General features: G+C 31.8%; 1 protein-coding gene across 1 annotated transcript; it reads left to right on the top strand.

Moving 5' to 3' along the window:
- Positions 1-3725: 3725 nt before the first annotated feature.
- On the top strand, positions 3726-7670 carry LOC136202193 (transcription factor TT2-like). The gene is made up of 3 exons (XM_065992693.1): positions 3726-3919; positions 4017-4146; positions 7099-7670. Exons 1-3 carry the CDS (start codon positions 3778-3780, stop codon positions 7511-7513), a joined length of 687 nt encoding a protein of 228 aa, XP_065848765.1. The 5' UTR covers positions 3726-3777; the 3' UTR covers positions 7514-7670.
- Positions 7671-19388: the final 11718 nt, after the last annotated feature.

The raw sequence follows: 19388 nt of genomic DNA, 5'->3' as shown, positions 1-19388 counted from the left end.
TTATCATTACATCTATAAATCATTTATAAAATATAAAGCTCAACCCCTAATAAATATATATATATATATATATATATATATATATATATATATATATTTATTGATTTAGTAATTTTTAATTTCTTCGATTGGAACTTTTGTATAATAGCATTAAAACCAATGAAAAACAATTATACAAAAAAAATAAATATTATGAGTTTTTGGTTATTTGGTCCGTAACTGAACCGAAATGTTTCGGTACCAATCTTATTCGGTTATAAAAATACAACAAATTTTGGTTCGGTTAACCAATATTTTGGTTTGATTAGTAACCGAACCGAACTGATGCTCACCCCTAACTTTAATCCGTACTTATGTGAGGTTTTTCTCGTTACTATTTTCTTGTTGTATCTTTTCATGTAATGGAATGAGATAAGTATTTCCAAAAAAAATCCTTGTACTTTCACATGTTGTCAAACAGGTATTTGTGTAAAAAATTTATGTAGACGGTACTGAGGATTTCATTTTGCTAAAACTATGATTTTTTAGTTTGACACTATAAAAATAATCGTTAACGACCTCAAAATGAAAAATTCCAAGAACTAAAGTTGTTTAGCTAGGAGTGAGCATCGGTTCGATTTGGTTACTAACCGAACCAAACTGTTGGTTAACCGAACCGATGTTTGTATAAAATTTTAAAAGTCAAACCGTACCAAATACCCAAAATAACCAAAGTTGACTGAATCGAAAATTTTTAGTTTGGTTCGGTTACCTACCAAATAACCGAAATTTTTATATTTTTAATTTAAATGTTTAAAATTATGAAATTTTAGATTCATTAATTTGGAATTTGCAATTTCAAAATCAATTAACCAAATATCTCATATATTACAAATTAATTCAATAATGTTTAAAACTAAAATTTTGAGTTTTTTTTTTTTTTTTTTTGTACAAATTGAAGTTTAAAGAATAAATAAATAAGTAAAATTATATTTTTTTATTTAAACATAAATTCGGTTCGGTTTTCGATTAGACCGATATTTTATTGAAATAACCGAACCGATAACCGAATACCGAACAAGAAAATTTTGATAACCAAACCGAATCAAAATATTAAAATAACCGAACCAAACAAAAATTTCGATTCGGTTATTAGTTCAGTCATCAGTTTTTGGAGTTTTTACTCACTCATACGTTTAGCAAAACGAAAAGAACCTCAGTCATCCCTCCTTCGCAAAACAAAAAAAAATTCAAACAAAAGAATGGGTAAAGAATAACAATGGGTTAAATGCACTATTAGTCGCCGAACTTACATGGTTGTCTTAAAATGGTCACTCAACTTCAATTTGTCTCAATAAAATCACTCAACTTTGAGTTTTATCTTAATTAGGTCACTCTGTCGATTTGAGTGGTTAAAATGCATCGAAATAATGACATAGTGACACGTTAACATAAGTCAACTCAGATTTCTGACTGAAATGAAACGTGACAGCCACGTGTCGGTTATTTTTATCAAAAAAACCAAATTTTGTTTTTTTTCTATAAAAATAACCAGTGTTGTAAAAGTCGCTAGGCGCTAGTTGGGCGGACAAAACCTCCAAAGATTAATTGGGAATTAATCGAAGATTAATCGGTGATTAATCGGATTTGTATTTTTCTATTTTTTAGATTTATATTAAATAAATATTATATAAACACATTTAAAATATAAATTATACTATCTAAAAATAATAATAATACTTCTTCAAAAAAATAATAATAAATATTATATAATAGAAAAATATAAATATTTATTTTAAATAAATAATAAATTATTTTTTACTAATTGTAATTTATAAATTGGGCCGATTTTAACCCATTTCAGCTGATTTCAACCTGTTTCAGCCGATTTTTTCCGTCTAGACCGATTTTTTCCGCCTAACCCGACTTGTCCGACTTAACCCGATTTGAACCGCCTAGGCGGAAGAAAATCGGACTCCCAACTTATGACGACTAGTTATATAAAATCGGTCAGTGTTGTAAAAATCACCGATATACCGACCGATTAGTCACCGACTTGACTGATTTTTACAACACTGAAAATAACTGACACGTGATAGCCATATGGCTCATACATAGATGTCATATGTGGTTTTGGTCTAAAGTCTGAGTTGACTCATTCTAACGTGTCACCTATATTATTATTTTGGTGCTTTTTAATCACTGAAATCACCAGAGTGACCTAATTAAGACAAAACTCAAAGTTGAATGATTTTATTGAGACAAATTGAATTGGCCTAATACATCACCCGCTCCCTGAACTTGTCCATAATAGTAGATTGGCTCCCTGAACTTTGCAAGTGTCTCACTAGCTCCCTAAACTTGCTTATTTCGTATCACCAGCTCCCTAAACTTGTCCATAAAAATTTATTAGCTTCCTGAACTTTGCAAATGTCTCACTAGCTCCCTAAACTTGCTTATTCCGTAACAACTAAATACAAAAACCATAATACTAACTCGGATTAAGGTGCAAAAATACCCCTAATATTTTGGATCAGGAGTAATTTTACCCATAACATCTAAAATGGTGCAATTTTACCCCTAACATTAGTAGCCAAGAGCAAATTTATAAATTTGGTGAATTTTTTTAATTTTTTTTGTCCAATTCATACAAAAGTCGGTATATTTTTTTATTTTTTCACATCCCAACATATGTTTGTGATTTGTTGCTGATAAAATGACGCACGTGTGAAGTGTAGATGACAAGATTCATGACCGAGAAGACAGTTTGATGAATTATTTCTCAAATTAACCCAATTTATCAATGTTAGGAGTAAAATTGCTCTTGGCTTCCAACGTTAGGGGTAAAATTGCACCATTTTAGACGTTAGGGGTATTTTTGCACCTTAATCCGAGTTAGTATTATGGTTTTTGTATTTAGTTGTTGCAGAATAAGCAAGTTTAGGGAGCTGGTGAGACACTTGCAAAGTTCAGGGAGCTAATCAATTTTTATGGACAAGTTTAGGTAGCTGGTGATACGAAATAAGCAAATTTAGGGTTGTTGGTGAGACACTTACAAAGTTCAGGGAACCAATCTACTATTATGAACAAGTTTAGAGAGTTGTTGATGTATGGCCTAATACACAAATAACCCCCTGAACTTGTCCAAATGTTGCAACTGTCCCCTCCAACTTTCAATTGTAACAACTTACCCCTTTAACTTGTTCAATTGTAAAACATAACCCCAAATTGAGAATTTTTTTACCCTATACTTGTAGCAACCGTAAAAACGTTTCCCCGGATTCGTACCACGCCAAAGATCTGGTTATCACACTCCACGAGCGTTGCAACTTTTGTATTTCACGTGTTTTTTCAATTGCAGTCCATTTCAGCAATTTGAGGTTATATTTTACAATTGGACAAGTTTGATGGGTTATGTTTTATAATTGGACAAGTTTGAGGGGTAAATTGTTACAATTGAAAGTTCGGGGGCGGGGGTTGCAACATTTGGACAAATTCGGAGGGTTATTTATGTATTAGGTCTTGATGTATTAAGCCAATTAAATTTATGTGACCATTTTAAAATAACCATATAAGTTCAGTGACCAATGGTACATTTAACCCGAATAACAATTCTTTTCAAGAAAAAGAATAACAAATGGTAAAGAATCACGTGATTTTTACAAGTTTTTCACGTTGGTCCATATTAAATTTAAAAAAAAAAACAAAAAAACAAAAACAGTGTCGTTTTCTCACCGAATCCACCTTATAAGATTCACATAATTGGAACGACACAAAACGGCATCTCAAGAGATCGAGATGGGAAGAAGAAGAACATCTCAGAACAGCTCAAAAAATGGATTTAACAGAGGCGCATGGACATCTCTTGAAGATAAAATGCTCACCGATTATGTTTCTATCAATGGCGAAGGAAAATGGAGCAGTGTATGTAAAAAAACAGGTAATTCGATTGAAATTGAGTTCATTCATGGCTTGCCTATTAAGTGTTTGTGGAAATGTCTGAGTGAGTGAGGATTGAGGATTTTAAATTTTTGCAGGGTTGAAGAGATGTGGAAAGAGCTGTAGACTTCGGTGGTTGAATTATCTTAGACCTGATATTAAGAGAGGGAATATATCCAGTGATGAAGAAGAACTTATTGTCAGATTACACAAGCTCTTAGGCAACAGGTTTGTTTAAATTCAATTTTATCCAAAAACTTATAGCCTGCATCGGTTGGGTTTAAATTGCATATCGAACCGAAAAGATTGAATTCGAATTTTCAGTTTGGTTTTTTAACAATTGGGTTCGACAGTTCTAATTTTAAGCATACTTTGATATTCGGTTCGGGATCAGTATCCGACGAACCGTACCGAATTACGCATATTTTACCTTCTTATAATACATATATAGGGAGTACTGAAGAAGAACTTATTGTCAGATTACACAAGCTCCTAGGCAACAGGTCTGTCTGCTAATTAAATATCTCTCAGTGAGCGGAATGAACAGTACTTGTTTCAGTCTACTGTAGAATATCGGTCTACAGTAGACAATGGTTGATTTTGACTATTAAGATGATAACACGTTAATCTAACTGTTGATATGACATCATCTGAATAGACAGATCGATAATAATCACGGTCTAATAAATACTGATTTTAACTATTCAGATAATGTCACATCAATGTGACCTGAATCTAACCTTTTGTGTTACGTAACCACTGCCGGTTTTTCTAGTGGGGCCCATTGAAGAAACTTTGGTTAGTAAATCGAACGTGAAAACTTAAATTGATGTTCTCATTCCTTAATTTGGTATTGTATGACTTCTTAAATGAATTAAGGGTAAAAATGGACTTGAGAGGACTCAGTTTAAATCAAATCGAAATTTTGATATTAACTTTATCTTGAAGGTGATAAAAATCAGACTTGGCAATTGTCGTGTTTCGTGTCAAAATCGTGTTATCTCATATTTATGTTCCATATGGTTTTATATGTTATAAATGCTAGAAAAATGATTTTCGTGTCAATCGTGTCGTGTCAGTCGGGTTGGCTCTGTAATCGTGTTTTCGTGTCAGAAATTGCCACCTCTAATAAAAATTGACAAATTAATGCAAAATCGATGTTTTAATACCTAAAGATTTGTTAAATTTAGGTTAATTTATCAAGTTTTGCTAATAAGTTGATAAATAGTGTTTGTTTATTTCTATTTTTCGAAATACGAGATAAAAAAGTGTGTTAAAAATTCGAAACAACTGCTTTTAACAGATGTTTGTTTTTTTATACTTTACAAACTTAATCATTTTTTCAAAAATTATTGTCGTTTCTATTTACTTGGATATTTCGGATGGGTCACTTTTGATGGGACCCGGCTCAATTGAATGAGAAGGCATGATCTTCATCATGACTTTCATTCTATATATAAAGAACAGAAAACTCTTCATCTCATTTCTCAGATTTTTTCTCTGTGAATTGTGATTGACAATCAGAGTTTCTACTTGAGAATCCTACAATAGGTATTTATACAATAAAACTAATATTCATAGTTCGTCATTAGGTTGATGTTTGATTCGTGTTTTATGATCTTGGGCATGATTAATTATATGTTAATCATTTAATAATTCAACCTACCCCAAAAGGGATTGATTTTGAACAATTAAAAAGATTGACTTTACAAATTATCGAAAATGCACAGTCGAATTTTGCAAATTAACTAAATCACAACATAACTTTTAACTCCAAAATTCATAAAGTTCGTACCCATGTTTGTAAACTTTTACACCACGGGAGCTGTCTTTGCAAATCGACAAACCACATAATTTATTTTTTTACTTTTTACTATTTTCTATTACAGCAATTGACCCTATAGCACCAATTATTTTAGGTTAATTTCAAATAAATGTTTGTGGTTTCACATTTTTTTTACAGATCGATACTTGTGGTTTTTCTGTTATAAACCGAATTATGTGATCTACAAAATTTTCTTTTTTTATTGACTTTGCTAAATTTGTCCAATAACGACCTCAAAATAAAAAAAAAATTAATAATTAAAGTTGTTTAGCATCATATTTACTAGGGTAAATAATTATAAAGTCCTGAGTTTTTACTTAATACACTAGTTAGTCCCTCTGTTTTTAGAAATAATTTTATAGTCCCTCAGTTTTTAGTTTCATCAACTCTTTAGTCCTTATGTTTGAGTCAATGGTCAAACTATACCAAATAAATTTCAAAATACCAAAATTACCCTTTATTCTATATTTTAATAATAAAACATCTATTTTTTCTATTTTATGTTTTTTTCTCCTTTTTTCCTACATAGTCTCTACAATATTTTTTTTCCTGCATAATCTCTACAATATTGAATAATTAATTTATTAAATTTTATATAATTATAGAAATTTAATTTAGTAGCCTAAATTTTATTGACTAAAAAAATGAATGAAAAATATTTCAAAAATACATTTTTTAATGATTAGTATATACAATTACATAAATTTCGGTATATATATACTTCATAAACTTTATTAAAACTATTTTGATTAAATTTGAAATTAAAAACTAAGTTTTTTTTATGTAAATAACTAGGGGTAATTTGGACTTTCATCTACAAAAACACATGGAAGGACTAAAGAGTTGATTAAAATAAAACTTAAGGACCTTATAATTATAGAATGGACCTACTAGTATGTTAAGCAAAAACATAAGGACTTTATAATTATTTACCCTATTTACTATATAATCATATTTTTTATTTTTCAAATCATTATTTTTTAAGTTTTCTCTCTCTAAACATTAACTTTCTCTCTCATAAAAAAACAACACTTAAATAACCTCAAACCTAAAAAGTTAAGAATTAATGTTGCTTAAAATATCATTTAATTCTTGAAATTTTTCATTTTGAGGTCGTTATGGATCAAATTTGACAAAGTCAACATAAAAAATGAAAATTTTAACCACGGCCTTCGGTTTGTAACAAAAAAAAATCACAGATATCCATTTGTAAAAACGTAAAACCACTCCCGTCATTTTATGAGTCCATTTTCAAGTACTATACTTAGGAGTATTTTAAATTTTTTCGTCATAGATAAATTAACTACCGAATATTTCGTCTCTAATCCATGAAATTCAAATATATGGCAATGTAGATGGTCTCTGATAGCAGGAAGACTTCCAGGGCGAACAGATAATGAAATAAAAAATTACTGGAACTCTAATTTAGCTAAAAAGCTTCAAGACTTCGATCTTTCACTCCCAAAGCTCCACAATACTAATAATAATAAATTATTAGTTACACCGGAGACGGTGCCGGAACCGGCTTCAACTCCGGTACCGATTGTAGTGTTGGAGGAGGATGGAAACAGTAGTGAAGATGACCGGAAAAAAGAAGCTACTGATGAACTGGCAGCAGCTTGGCCGACGGGTGGAGATGATGATGAGATCAATGGTCCTGATTTTCTGATAGATTTTGATATGGAAGATCTTAACGGTTCAGATTTTATGATGTCATTTGTTCCTGATTTCTTTGATTCTGAGTTACTGGATTGGTCAGGAATGTCTTGATTTTCTATTATTCAATTCATAACTATTCATCTGAATAATTCTCTACACTGTTTGTATCAGGATTAGACCTGACAATTTCGTGTTCGAGTCGTGTCATTTTCGGGTTTGTATTAAAAAGAGTAAATTCAAATCCAATCCAAATTTTTTTGTATCATAATCATGTTAACTTGTTCAGGTTAGTGTTGATTTTGTGTCATATTTTCGGGTTACATGTAATTTTGTTATACATATATATTAATGATAACTTTTTAAAAATATAAGAATTACGGTGCTATCTTTAAATACTTTGTAAATTAGATAAATTATCAAAAAACCTGGTTTTACAAATTATCCAAAATACGAGATCAAACTTTGTAAATTTACTATACTATAAGTATTGTCTAAACAAAAAGTTGACTCATGGATTTTTATCTGCAAATTTCACCAAACACAATACTCATATTTTCAAGGGTTAATTACATATAGTTGCCTTGTGATATTACCAATTTGCAGATAGATACATGTGTTATTTTTTTGTTACGAATGTCGGTTTGCGCCATTACCAAAATCAAGACAAATGAATAGAATCCGTTAAGAAGAAGAAGAAACTAGGCCCTTGTTTTGATTTTGGTAACAGCACAAATCACATGGTTGTATTTGTAAAAAAAATACCACATGTACCATTTATAAATTCGCGATATCACAGGATACCTATATGTAATAATGTAATTAACCATATTTTTTCAAACTTTTAAATAAACCTCGCAATTATCGTCGTGACATTTTCAGATTCGTGTTAAAAAGAGTAAACTCAATCCCAACCTAAAAACTTTCAAAAACATGTTCGGATTAGTATCGATTCCGAGTCATGTTTTCGTGTTACATGTAATTTTGTTATGCGTATATATTAGTGATAACTTTTAAAAATATAAAAAAGATATGATACTATTTTTAAATATTTTACGTTATTTTTATATTAGTATGTTAACACTAATCATCAAAAAGTCCGTTAATATCATTATACAGCGCCAACACTGACACCACGCCTGCTACAACTCCGGTACCGACTGTAGTGTTTTGCAGGATGAAAACAGTAGTGAAGATGACCGGAAAAAAAGAAGCTACTGATGAACTGGCAGCAGCTTGGCCGACGAGTGGAGATGATGAGATCAATGGTCCTGATTTTCTGATAGATTTTGATATGGAAGATCTTAACGGTTCAGATTTCATGATGTCTCTTGTTCCTGATTCTTTGATTCTCAATTATTGGATTGGTCAGAAATGTCTTGATTTTCCATTATTCAATTTATTATTGTTCATCTGAATAATTCTCTACACTATTGTATATTTCAAATTAAAGTTTCCTTGACTGTTTAAAAAAGGGTTAAAGTACTTTTTGTCTCCTGATCTATCCAAAATTTGTGCATTTAACCCCTGACCTATTATTTGGTCATATTTGGCCCCTGACTTATCAAATTAGATAAAATCCAACCCATATTGAATGGAAAATTAACTCTGTTAGAAAATTAACGGCAGTAACCAATACAAAAATGACACATGACACATAAATAGAATTAATTTTCACTCTATCGGAACACTAGAAAAAAATTTTAGGATTTTTTTACTGTATAAAATAGTTACTGTTGCCATCTCAAGTTGAAAATTAATTTTATTTATGTGTCATGTGTCGTTTTTGTATTGGTGACTGCTGTTAATTTTCCAACAAAGTTAATTTTCCATTCAATATGGGTTGAATTTTATCTAATTTGATAGGTCAGGGGCCAAATATGATCAAATAATAGATCAGGGGCCAAATGCACAAATTTTGGATAGGTTAGGGGCTAAAAAATGCTTTAAGCCTTTAAAAAATATGCATAATATTTTCAAAGTCTCCTCACAGCTCCTTCAACTTGTATAAAATGTTCAGATTGTTCCCTCAATTTGTATAAAATATAACAATTAATCACTCGGCTGCAAGAAAAAAAGTTAGTTATATGCGAAAGATATATTGCACACGACTTAAAATGTTATTACATAATTCAGAAAATGGATTAAAACATATTAAAAAGGAAGTTCTTACCGGGGCCGACCCTAGACCTAGATCAGGAGTGCCCTGACATAGGGCTTAATGATGTAGGGGGGCTAAATTTTTTAATAGGTGTATACATATATATGGAATAAAAAACAATTTATACTAAAGTTAATAAGTGTTTCAGCGGTTAAACACACAATTCTCATTGAAAGGTTTTATGTTCGATTTCTTTGAAAGTAAATTTTTTTTAGAGAAATTCACTTTTAAAAACTAATTATAATTTTGTAACCAATTGTGATATTGCTAAAAATTATTTAGATTTTAAACGGTGCAAATAATTAATATTTTAAACTTAAAGCTCAATTGATTTTTTGAATATTGATTGAAGGTTAATTTAAGAATTAAACTCAGATTTGGTCTATGTGGTATCTAAAATTTTGTCATATCATTTGGTAACATTTTCTTCTTGAAGTATTTCCATAAGTGATATTTAAATGGAAAATTAATCGATTTTTTTTTGAAAAAAAATTTACCACATGACACAACTTTTGACACGTAATATATACACGTGGCAATTTTTGACACGTGATAAAAAAAATTACTTAAAATGTTTTTACTAAATGAGTCTTTATTTATTATTCCGCATAGAGCCTGCAAATTATCAGGATCGGCCCTGGTTCTTACTTGCTCAACTGTAAAACTTATCTTCTCTAATATTAGAATAACATATCCCGACATTGGTTGTTTTACTTTTCTAAGGTGCGTGCAACACACATTCCGCATGTAACTTACTTTCTTTTGCAACCGAGTGATTAATTGATTACATTTTACGCAAATTGAGGGGGCTATGAATATTTTTACAAGTAGAGGAGGGTATCGTGACACTTTAAAAATTCAAAGAGCCAATTAAGTTTTTTGGACAAATTCAGGTGCAAATGATGTATTAAGCCTAAAAATAATAATTATAGTTGACTTATGTTTTAAACAAGGCTTAATACATCATTTGCCCCATGAACTTGTCCAAAAAGATTGATTGGCACTCTGAACTTTCAAAATGTTTTGATAGTCCTCTGAACTTGCATAAAATGTTCATTTAGCTCTTGAACTTGCGTAAAATGTAATCAATTAGTCACTCAGCTGCAAAAAAAAAAAAACAAGTTAAATACGGAATATGTATTGTACAAGTCTTAGATTGTTATTACATAATTCATAAAACAGATTTAAAAAGAAGTTCTTACTTGCTCAACTATAAAATTTGTCTTCTCTAATATTAGAACCACATACCCCGACCTTAATTATTTTACTCTTTTTTTAAGATGTATACTTACTTTTTTGTAATTGAATAATTAATTGATTACATTTTACGTAAGTTCAGAGGTTAACTGAACATTTTATGCAAGTTCAGTGAGCTGTTGAAACACTTTAAAAGATTAGTGGACCAATTAATTTTTTTTTTTTTTGACAAATTGAGAGTGGAATGATGTATTCATAATCCTTTACACAATATCGTTTTTGGCTTAATACATCATTTGCCCCTGAACTTGTCCAAAAAACTTGATTGACTCCCTGAATTTTCAAAGTATCTCGATAGCCCCCTGAACTTGTATAAAATATTCAGTTAGCCTCTTAAACTTGCGTAAAATGTAATCAATTGATCACTCGGTCACAAAAAAAAAAGTAAGTTAAATGCGGAAGATGTATTACACACATCTTAGAATGTTATTACATAATTCAAAAATAAATTAAAAATAAAGTTATTACTTGCTCAGCTATACAACTTGTCTTCTCTAATATTAGAACTGCATACTTCGATTTTGGTCATTTTATCTTTTTTTAAGACTCGTGCAATACATTTTCCGCATTTAACTTAGTTTTTTGCAACCGAGTGATCAAGTCATTACATTTTACTCAAGTTCAGGGGGCTAACTGAATATTTTATGCAAATTAGGAGACTATCGATACTTTGAAAATTCGGGGATCAATCAAGCTTTTTGGACAAGTTGAGGAGCAAACGATGTATTAAGCCTTCGTTTTTCATGTGATTGCATAGTTAAAATATTCCCCATCAATTATTGTGCATGTTTTCCAACTTTATGTCTCTTTTCACAGTAAAATAACTAATTTATATTAGTTTAGTCAAAGTATGCATATGTTTTGTTTTGTAAGAACATTTAATTGAATTTTGGTTGTTTTTTTTATCAATAAAAGAAATTTTATAGAACAAAAACCAAAATTACACAGTATAAAAAACAACTAAAACCAGTAGCAAAAGCTACCAAGTATTCCATAAATACTTATCTCTGTTCTTCAAAGCAATACCCCTTAATCTAACATAGAAAACAATACTCCCCACTACATTGTTATAATCAAAACAAACTCCCTGAAAATAAGATTTATTCCTAGCTAACCATATATGGTAAACAGATGCAGTAAAAGCAATTCTTCTAACTCCAGCAAGAACCGATTTTCCAGCAGCCTTTTTCCCCAACCAACTTACAATTCTTCTCCAACTTAGATTCTCAACTGGCAACATACACCTATCAACAATATTTTTCCACACAGCATGAGTGACAGGACATTTGAAGAACAGATGGTCAATAGTTTCAGCATTCCCCTTACACAGATCACAAGTAGAATTTTGAACTATACCAAAACGAAATAACCTAGCTTTAACATTGAGTCTCTTGTGTATAGCCAACCAAACAATAAAACTACACTTAGGGATATTACCTGGACCCCAAAGTAGCTTAGACCAAGGAACAGTTTCATTTTTAGGCCGAATAACATTCCAAGCAGAAGAGATGGAATAAAATCCATTTTTAGAATGAGGCCAGATAATCTTGTCTTGTAAATTAGGGATAGGCTTGAAACAGCGAACACGGTTCCAAGCATCCTCAGTAATTTTGTTCATAGGATCAGGCAGAACCCAAGACCCTCTCCTCCAAACTTCATCAACTTTAGCACCAATAGGAATATCAGCATCAGTAATGTCTAAAGCAGGAAAAAGCTCATGCAAACTCTTACCATTTAACCAAGGATCAAACCAAAAAGAGAAGCAATGACCATTCCCCAACTTATACTGAAATTTTCCTTTGAAGATGTCTCTTAACTGGAGAATCTTCCTCCAGCTCCAGCTGGCCTCAAGAGGTTTAGTTAAACCCCAGAAACTCAACTTTTTGAGCTTATTTTCAATTACCCAGCTGGCCCAAAGTGTCTGTTTAGCAGTGATAATCTCCCACAGTAGACAGCCAATAGTAGCTTTATTCCAATGATTAAGATCCAGTATACCCAAACCACCTTCAGATTTTGGTTGACACACTGTCTTCCAAGCAACCAGAGCTCCTCTAGAGTTGGAGCTAGAACCAGTCCATAAGAAGTTTTTACATTTCTGATCAATTGCACAAATAACAGAGGCAGGCAAAATAAAGATGGAGGCCCAATAAACATGGAGACTCCTAAGAACTGCACTAATCAACTGAATTCTCCCTGCATATGTCAGATGTTTTGCACCCCAGGAATCAATTCTTCTTGTAACCCTTTCCACCAACACTGAACACTCCTCCTTGCTTAGCTTTGTGGAGATTAAAGGTATCCCTAAATACCTGACAGGAAGAGTCCCTTCACTGAAACTAGTTGAGGTTAAAATACTATTTTTAACCATTGCAGGAACCCCGGCACTTAAAAACACATTACTCTTATTATGGTTAACTTGCAGCCCTGAGGAGTCCTCAAAAACTTTCAAACAGTGCATTAACTCCATCACAGAAGTGAGGTCTCCTTTGCAGAAAAGGAAAAGATCATCTGCAAAACACAAATGATTCAATTTAAGCCTAGCACATCCCTTGTGAAATTTGAAGGAAGAAGTAATTGAGGAAATGAACATCCTTGACAGATACTCCATACATAAGACAAATAGTAAAGGGGACATGGGGTCCCCTTGTCTAACCCCCCTTGCCCCAGGAAAAAACCCCTCAAGACCACCATTTAGAACAATAGAGTAACAAGAGCTCCTAATGCAAGTCATAATCCATCCAATAAATTGATTGGAAAAATTAAGGTGCAAGAGAAGCTCTTCAATAAAATCCCAATCAATTGTGTCATAAGCCTTCCTGAGATCAATCTTCATAGCACAATTGCTTTCAGAGACATTTCTGTGATAATTACGGATCAATTCATGTGCTAGAAGAATATTATCTGAAATCCTTCGTCCAGGGATAGATAAAAGCAGATTGGATAGGGCTCACCAAATTTTGGTTGTTTTGATATTAAATTGATATATAGTTTGACTGTGAAATATAATATCATAGAAATATTGTTAAGAATATAATTAGTTAGTTGCTAAGTGAAAATGTAGTTAGGTTAGAGGAAAGTTTGTTAGTAATCAGCTAGAGAATGGGTAAATTACACTCATGGTCATGAGCTTTATCCATTTTAATAGTGTAGCCACTGACCTTCAATTCTTAATGGTTTGGTCACTAAACTTACATTTTTTAACACTGGTGACCGCTCAACACCTGAAACGACTATTGACGGCCTCAAAGTAAAAAAAAAATCGAAGAGTTAATGATATTCTAAGGAACTTTAATTCTTGAAAATTTCTGTTTTAAGGTCATTTAAGTATTATTTAGTTAGAAGAGCGAGTGAAATTTTAGAGAGAGAAAGCTCCAAAATGTGGTTTTGGAAAATAAAAATGTGGTTTCATGATAAATATCATTCTGAACAGCTTTAATTTTTGAATATTTTCATTTTGAGGTCGTTAACAGACATTTCTCAATGAATCGGTGTGTGATAGATTTAAGAAAGACTGTTCACATGCTCACGTGTGATTTTTTTTCTTCTAATTTTATATTTTAATTATTATTATTCCATGAATCAGACGAATTGACTTATTGTAATTTTTTAATATTTAGAATTATTTAGAACTTATTGTTTTTAACACATTTTAATATATATTTGATACTTCATATATATTATTTAATTATAATGTTAATAATTATAATTCAAATTATAATGTTAATAATTATAATATTTAGAATTTTTTAGAATAATTATAATAATTATAATTGTTTAGAATAATAATTAAAATATAAAATTGGAAAAAAAAATTCACACGTGGGCATGTGAACAATATGCCTCCACCACAGGTGGGGCGTATGAACATCACGTCCCACCACAGGTGGAGTGGAGGCATATTGTTCATATGCCCCGACACCAAAAATTTGATATTTTAAAAATCATTCGATTTTACTATAAACAACCATAAATAAAACATATTTTCGAACAAAATTACGTATCATTAGTTATTTCCCACATTTTTTCTTTACCAAATTAGTCTGGATTAGATTTTAGAGAGTTTTAAGTTTTTGAGAGGATTTAAGAGGATTTGGGAATTTGAGAGGATTAATGAATTTGTTGTAAGGGCACTTTTGTCTTTTCACTGGCTAGGGGTGGAAAATGGTGGCTAGATTTCAATTTTTTTTTTTCTTTTTTTTTTGACAAGTTGAAAGACCAAGTAATATATTAAACCCCAAAAGAATAAAATAAAAAAGAAACAATACAATATAATAAACAATTAAAATCAGCATCCTCTTCTCCAAACATAAGTGTTTTCTCCTACCCATCTTCCATTGGCCCTCCCCGGTTAGCTTCATTCTCTCCCTCAATTTCCTTTCATTTTGTTTTAATATTCAAAGTTGCAATCAATGTTCGAAAAAAACGCTAGGTACTAGTCGGACGGATAGAGCTCTCAGAGATTAATTGGAGATTAGTCGGAATTAATCAGAATTAATCAAATTTGTATTTTTGTATTTTTTATTATTAATCAATAAATTATTATATAAATTCAATTAAAATATGTATTATACTATCTCAAAATAATAATATAAATTTATTTAATATAGAAAAACATGTATATTTGTAACATATATCTTTATAAATGAGTAAATATCAACATTCCAACAACAATATCATTGAAACAACTTAAAATTGAATTATAATAAACCAAAAAAATAAATTCACAATAAAAAATGCTTTTGTTTATTGTCGCTTAGGCGGTACCTAAGTGGTCTAGGCGGTGTCGAGGCGGCTTAGACTTAGACAAGATGGCTAAAAATCACCTAGGAATCAATAAAATGCCTAGAGGGACTAATTGGAGAAAATTGCAGTGGATTCTCATTTTCGAGCGCCTAGACGATTCAGACGGCCTTCGTTTCGACAGTGGTTGCAATTAAGTTTTTGAGGTAATTTTTTTTTTTAAAAGAAGATGGGGCTCAACTCCCATCTTCTTTGTTGGCCATGGTCGGGGCTGTCACCCATGGCCAACACATGGATGAAATTTGTGGCCAACCTCTCTCGGAGGTTGGTCGACCCTCTCCATGAACCTCCCTGCCTCCGCCCCTAGTTAGTTAGGATACATGTAGATCTTTGTTAGTTTCTTTTCGATACTTTTCAAGTAACTTTGTTTAGACAATAAGTGAATTGGTTAGTCTATTCTCTCGTTTAGGCTTTCCGAGTTTGAATCTGACTTCTTTAGTTGTGGCTATCCTTCCCTACTTTATCGCTATTGTATTTTAGTTTTGTTTATTTATTTTAAAAAGCAATTATTTAAGTTTAGGGTTATATTACATGCATAACTACCGAATTTTATATCAATTAATATTATGACCATTAAATTTTAAAACATAACATAAGAGTCACTCAAATTTACAATTTCTAATGTTATGACCACTAAACTTCAATTAACGTCTTTAAATGACCGTTAACGACCACCAAATAGAAAAATAAAAAAAAATAGTGACATTATGATCATTGAACTTTTCTATTTTAATGTCATTTAGGTGTTGTTTGGTTATGAGAGAGAAAATGAATATTTGGAGAGAGAAAGCTCCATAAATTGTGATTTTTAAAAATAAAAAATGTAAATATTGTTCTATTACTGATATTTTACAAATAATACTAATTTCAATATTGACTCGTGTGAGATGTGTGCAGACGTGCCAGAGAAATGAATTCTCAAAATATGTTTATGAAAACGAATAGAACATGCGTCTAATAACTTGATTTCTAAAGAACCATGATGAATGAATGAGAAATGCAAGGATTGAGAAAATAACTTCCATTGGGTTCCTAGTTGCATTAAATGTAAGTTTAACTAGATTAAACAGTTTGTTGGATCGAGAATAGAAAATGACACACAAAGAAGTTTTTTAATTTTTTTCTTTATATATATAATGTTCTTGGTTACAATTGGAAAGAAATGGAAGCGATTACAAATCGAAATCATTTTCAAAAGGATATACATGTTGTTGCTTTAACGCCAAACTATCAGCGTTGAGACTGCCTGTTATAGTGAGATTGCAAGTCGAGCATGAAGAGTACGTAAATGAGTGAGTTGCTGAACTCGAAAATTGACTAGAATGTAATTAATTGTGAAAACGAGAATGGGGAAACATCTATATATCCGAATAAAACAAGGAATCCGAAATGGAAATGAGGCTAATGATCAATCGAAACTACAATTAGTCGAATTGGACTCAAAGGGACTGGTCCGGGATGGATTTGAGGGCTAAAAATGATGTTTTCTGAAGTGAAAGGGCTGCTGGAATTATTGAATAAAAACAAAGAACTCAAGCTTGGAAATGAGGAATTTTTTGGGTAGTAAAGGCAAATAGACAAAAGAATGATTTGGGAATTGAAGAGAATTCGGTTGTGTATTTGTTGCTTTAAGGTGGAGTAAATTACACCAATAGTACCTGAACTTTACCCTAATTCACACTTTGGTACCTAGATTACATTTTGTCCCAAAAATATATCTGAACTAACGATGACCGGACAATTTAGTACATTTTACCGGTCAATAACCGGTCAATACGGGTTTGATGAGTAAATTACACTAATGGTACCTAAACTTTATCTTAATTCACATTTTGGTACCTAAATTTCATTTTGTCCAAAAAATACGCTTCAAGTAAAGATGAATCGATAATTTAGTATATTTGACCAGTCAACATGAGTTTGACCATTTTAAATTAGAAATTTAGACTCATCATATACTCAATTAACATATACAATACTACCCTTTAGCTCTACATATATATTAAAGGGTAGTATTATAATTTTATGTTAATTGGGTGTATTGTAGGTCCTAATTTTTAATTCAAAATGGTCAAACTCTCGTTGATTGGTCACTAACCGATCAGATGTACTAAATTATCCGGTCACCTTCACTTGAGTTATATTTTTAGGACAAAAAAAATCCAGGTACCAAAGTGTGAATTAGGAAAAGTTCAGGTGCCATTGATGTAATTTACTCAGACAAACTTGCATTGACCGGTCATTTACCGGTAAAATTTACTAAATTGTCCGGTCATTGTTACTTCGGGTATATTTTTGGGACAAAATGTAATCTAGGTACCAAAGTGTGAAATGGATAAAGTTCAGGTACTATTGGTGTAATTTACCCCTTTAAGGTGTATTGTTTTGATTGAATGTTGTTTGTTTTTGATTGATTTTTGTTGGCATTATGTAACACCCTCGACCAATACTATGTAGATATTGTCCGCTCTGGTCCAAATCTAATACCTTGGACTTCACGGTTTTAAAACGTGTCTGCATGTATTGGATTCTCATCTTACTAAAGCTCCAATCACTCCCTCTTCACTTCTGATGTGGGATTCAGTTCATTCATGTCCCCATCGCTATCTTTAAGGCCGCTCCTTGCTCAAGCCTTCTACCCCGGCGCCACCCACTCTGAACCGGGTCGTTACAGGCCCACCAGCTTCCGCCTGGTTCGTCCCGAACCATACATTGTACGTGGAGAGTCGGCTTTGATACCAATTGTAATACCCTGGTCCAATACCATGTAGATATTGTCCGCTCTGGCCTAAATTCAACACCTTGGGCTTCACAACTTTAAAACGCGTCTGCATGTATTGGATTCTCATCTTACTAATAAGCCTCAATCACTTCCTCTCCACTTCTGATGTGGGATTCAGTTCATTCTTGTCTCTATCGCCATCCCTTAAGGCCGCTCCTTGCTTAGGCCTTTTACCCCGGCGCCACCCACTCCGGACCGGGTCGTTACACATTACAAACCGAAATAATTTCCAAAAGGATAATAATCCATGTTGTTGCTTTAACGCCAAACTGTCGGTGTTGAGGCTACCTATTATAGTGAGATTGCAAGCCGAGCCTGAAGAGTATACGTAAATGAGTGAGTTACTGAGCTCGACAATTGATTAGAATGCAATTAATTGTGAAAATGAGAATGGGGCAACATCTATATATCTGAATAAAACAAGGAATCCGAAATGGAAATGAGGTTAATGATCACAATTAAACCCAAACGGGCTCCAAACTAAAGGTTCAAATTTAATTAGGACTTTAAACTATCAAAATCATCAATCAGGTCTCTGGACTAAGCATAAATCATCAATTGAGTCTTCATTTTATCCTAAAATTAAAAACTGTGACTATTTGATATAGACTGTAATAATTTTTATCTTGGTTCAAAATGGGTTTGAGAAAAAGGGTCTGAAACTGTTCAATCGAATAATTTTTTATGAGACCTCAATTGATGAATTTTATTTAGAATGAGAACTCAATTGATGATTTTGATAGTTTAAGGTCCTAATTGACTTTGAAATCTTAGTTTAGGAAGCCAAATAGGTATTACATCATTTTTGTTTGATGTCGATTGTGTTGGGGTTTGAAATGAAGGTAAAGGATTCTATTTATATCTGCTAGTTGAATGAACAAGTTGCAGTCCTGATTTTGGAGTTGTGCTTCTCCAGTCATCTTCAAAGAATTGTTCTTGTCTCCCCATAGTTCTAATGAAGCTCCCGATATGGAATCCAGAAAGCTTGC

Source organism: Euphorbia lathyris, chromosome 8, assembly GCF_963576675.1.
Source record: "Euphorbia lathyris chromosome 8, ddEupLath1.1, whole genome shotgun sequence".
Classification (NCBI taxonomy): Eukaryota; Viridiplantae; Streptophyta; class Magnoliopsida; order Malpighiales; family Euphorbiaceae; genus Euphorbia; species Euphorbia lathyris.
Note: the sequence above shows the minus strand (reverse complement) of the source record. Positions and strands in the feature narration are given on the sequence as shown.

Bases quoted from the DNA above. Each gene is read 5' to 3' on its own strand.
- LOC136202193 (XM_065992693.1), top strand. From the start codon at position 3,778: ATGGGAAGAAGAAGAACATCTCAGAACAGCTCAAAAAATGGATTTAAC. The intron at 3,920-4,016 runs GTAATTCGATTG...AAATTTTTGCAG, and splicing joins CAGTGTATGTAAAAAAACAG to GGTTGAAGAGATGTGGAAAG. The intron at 4,147-7,098 runs GTTTGTTTAAAT...ATGGCAATGTAG, and splicing joins CACAAGCTCTTAGGCAACAG to ATGGTCTCTGATAGCAGGAA.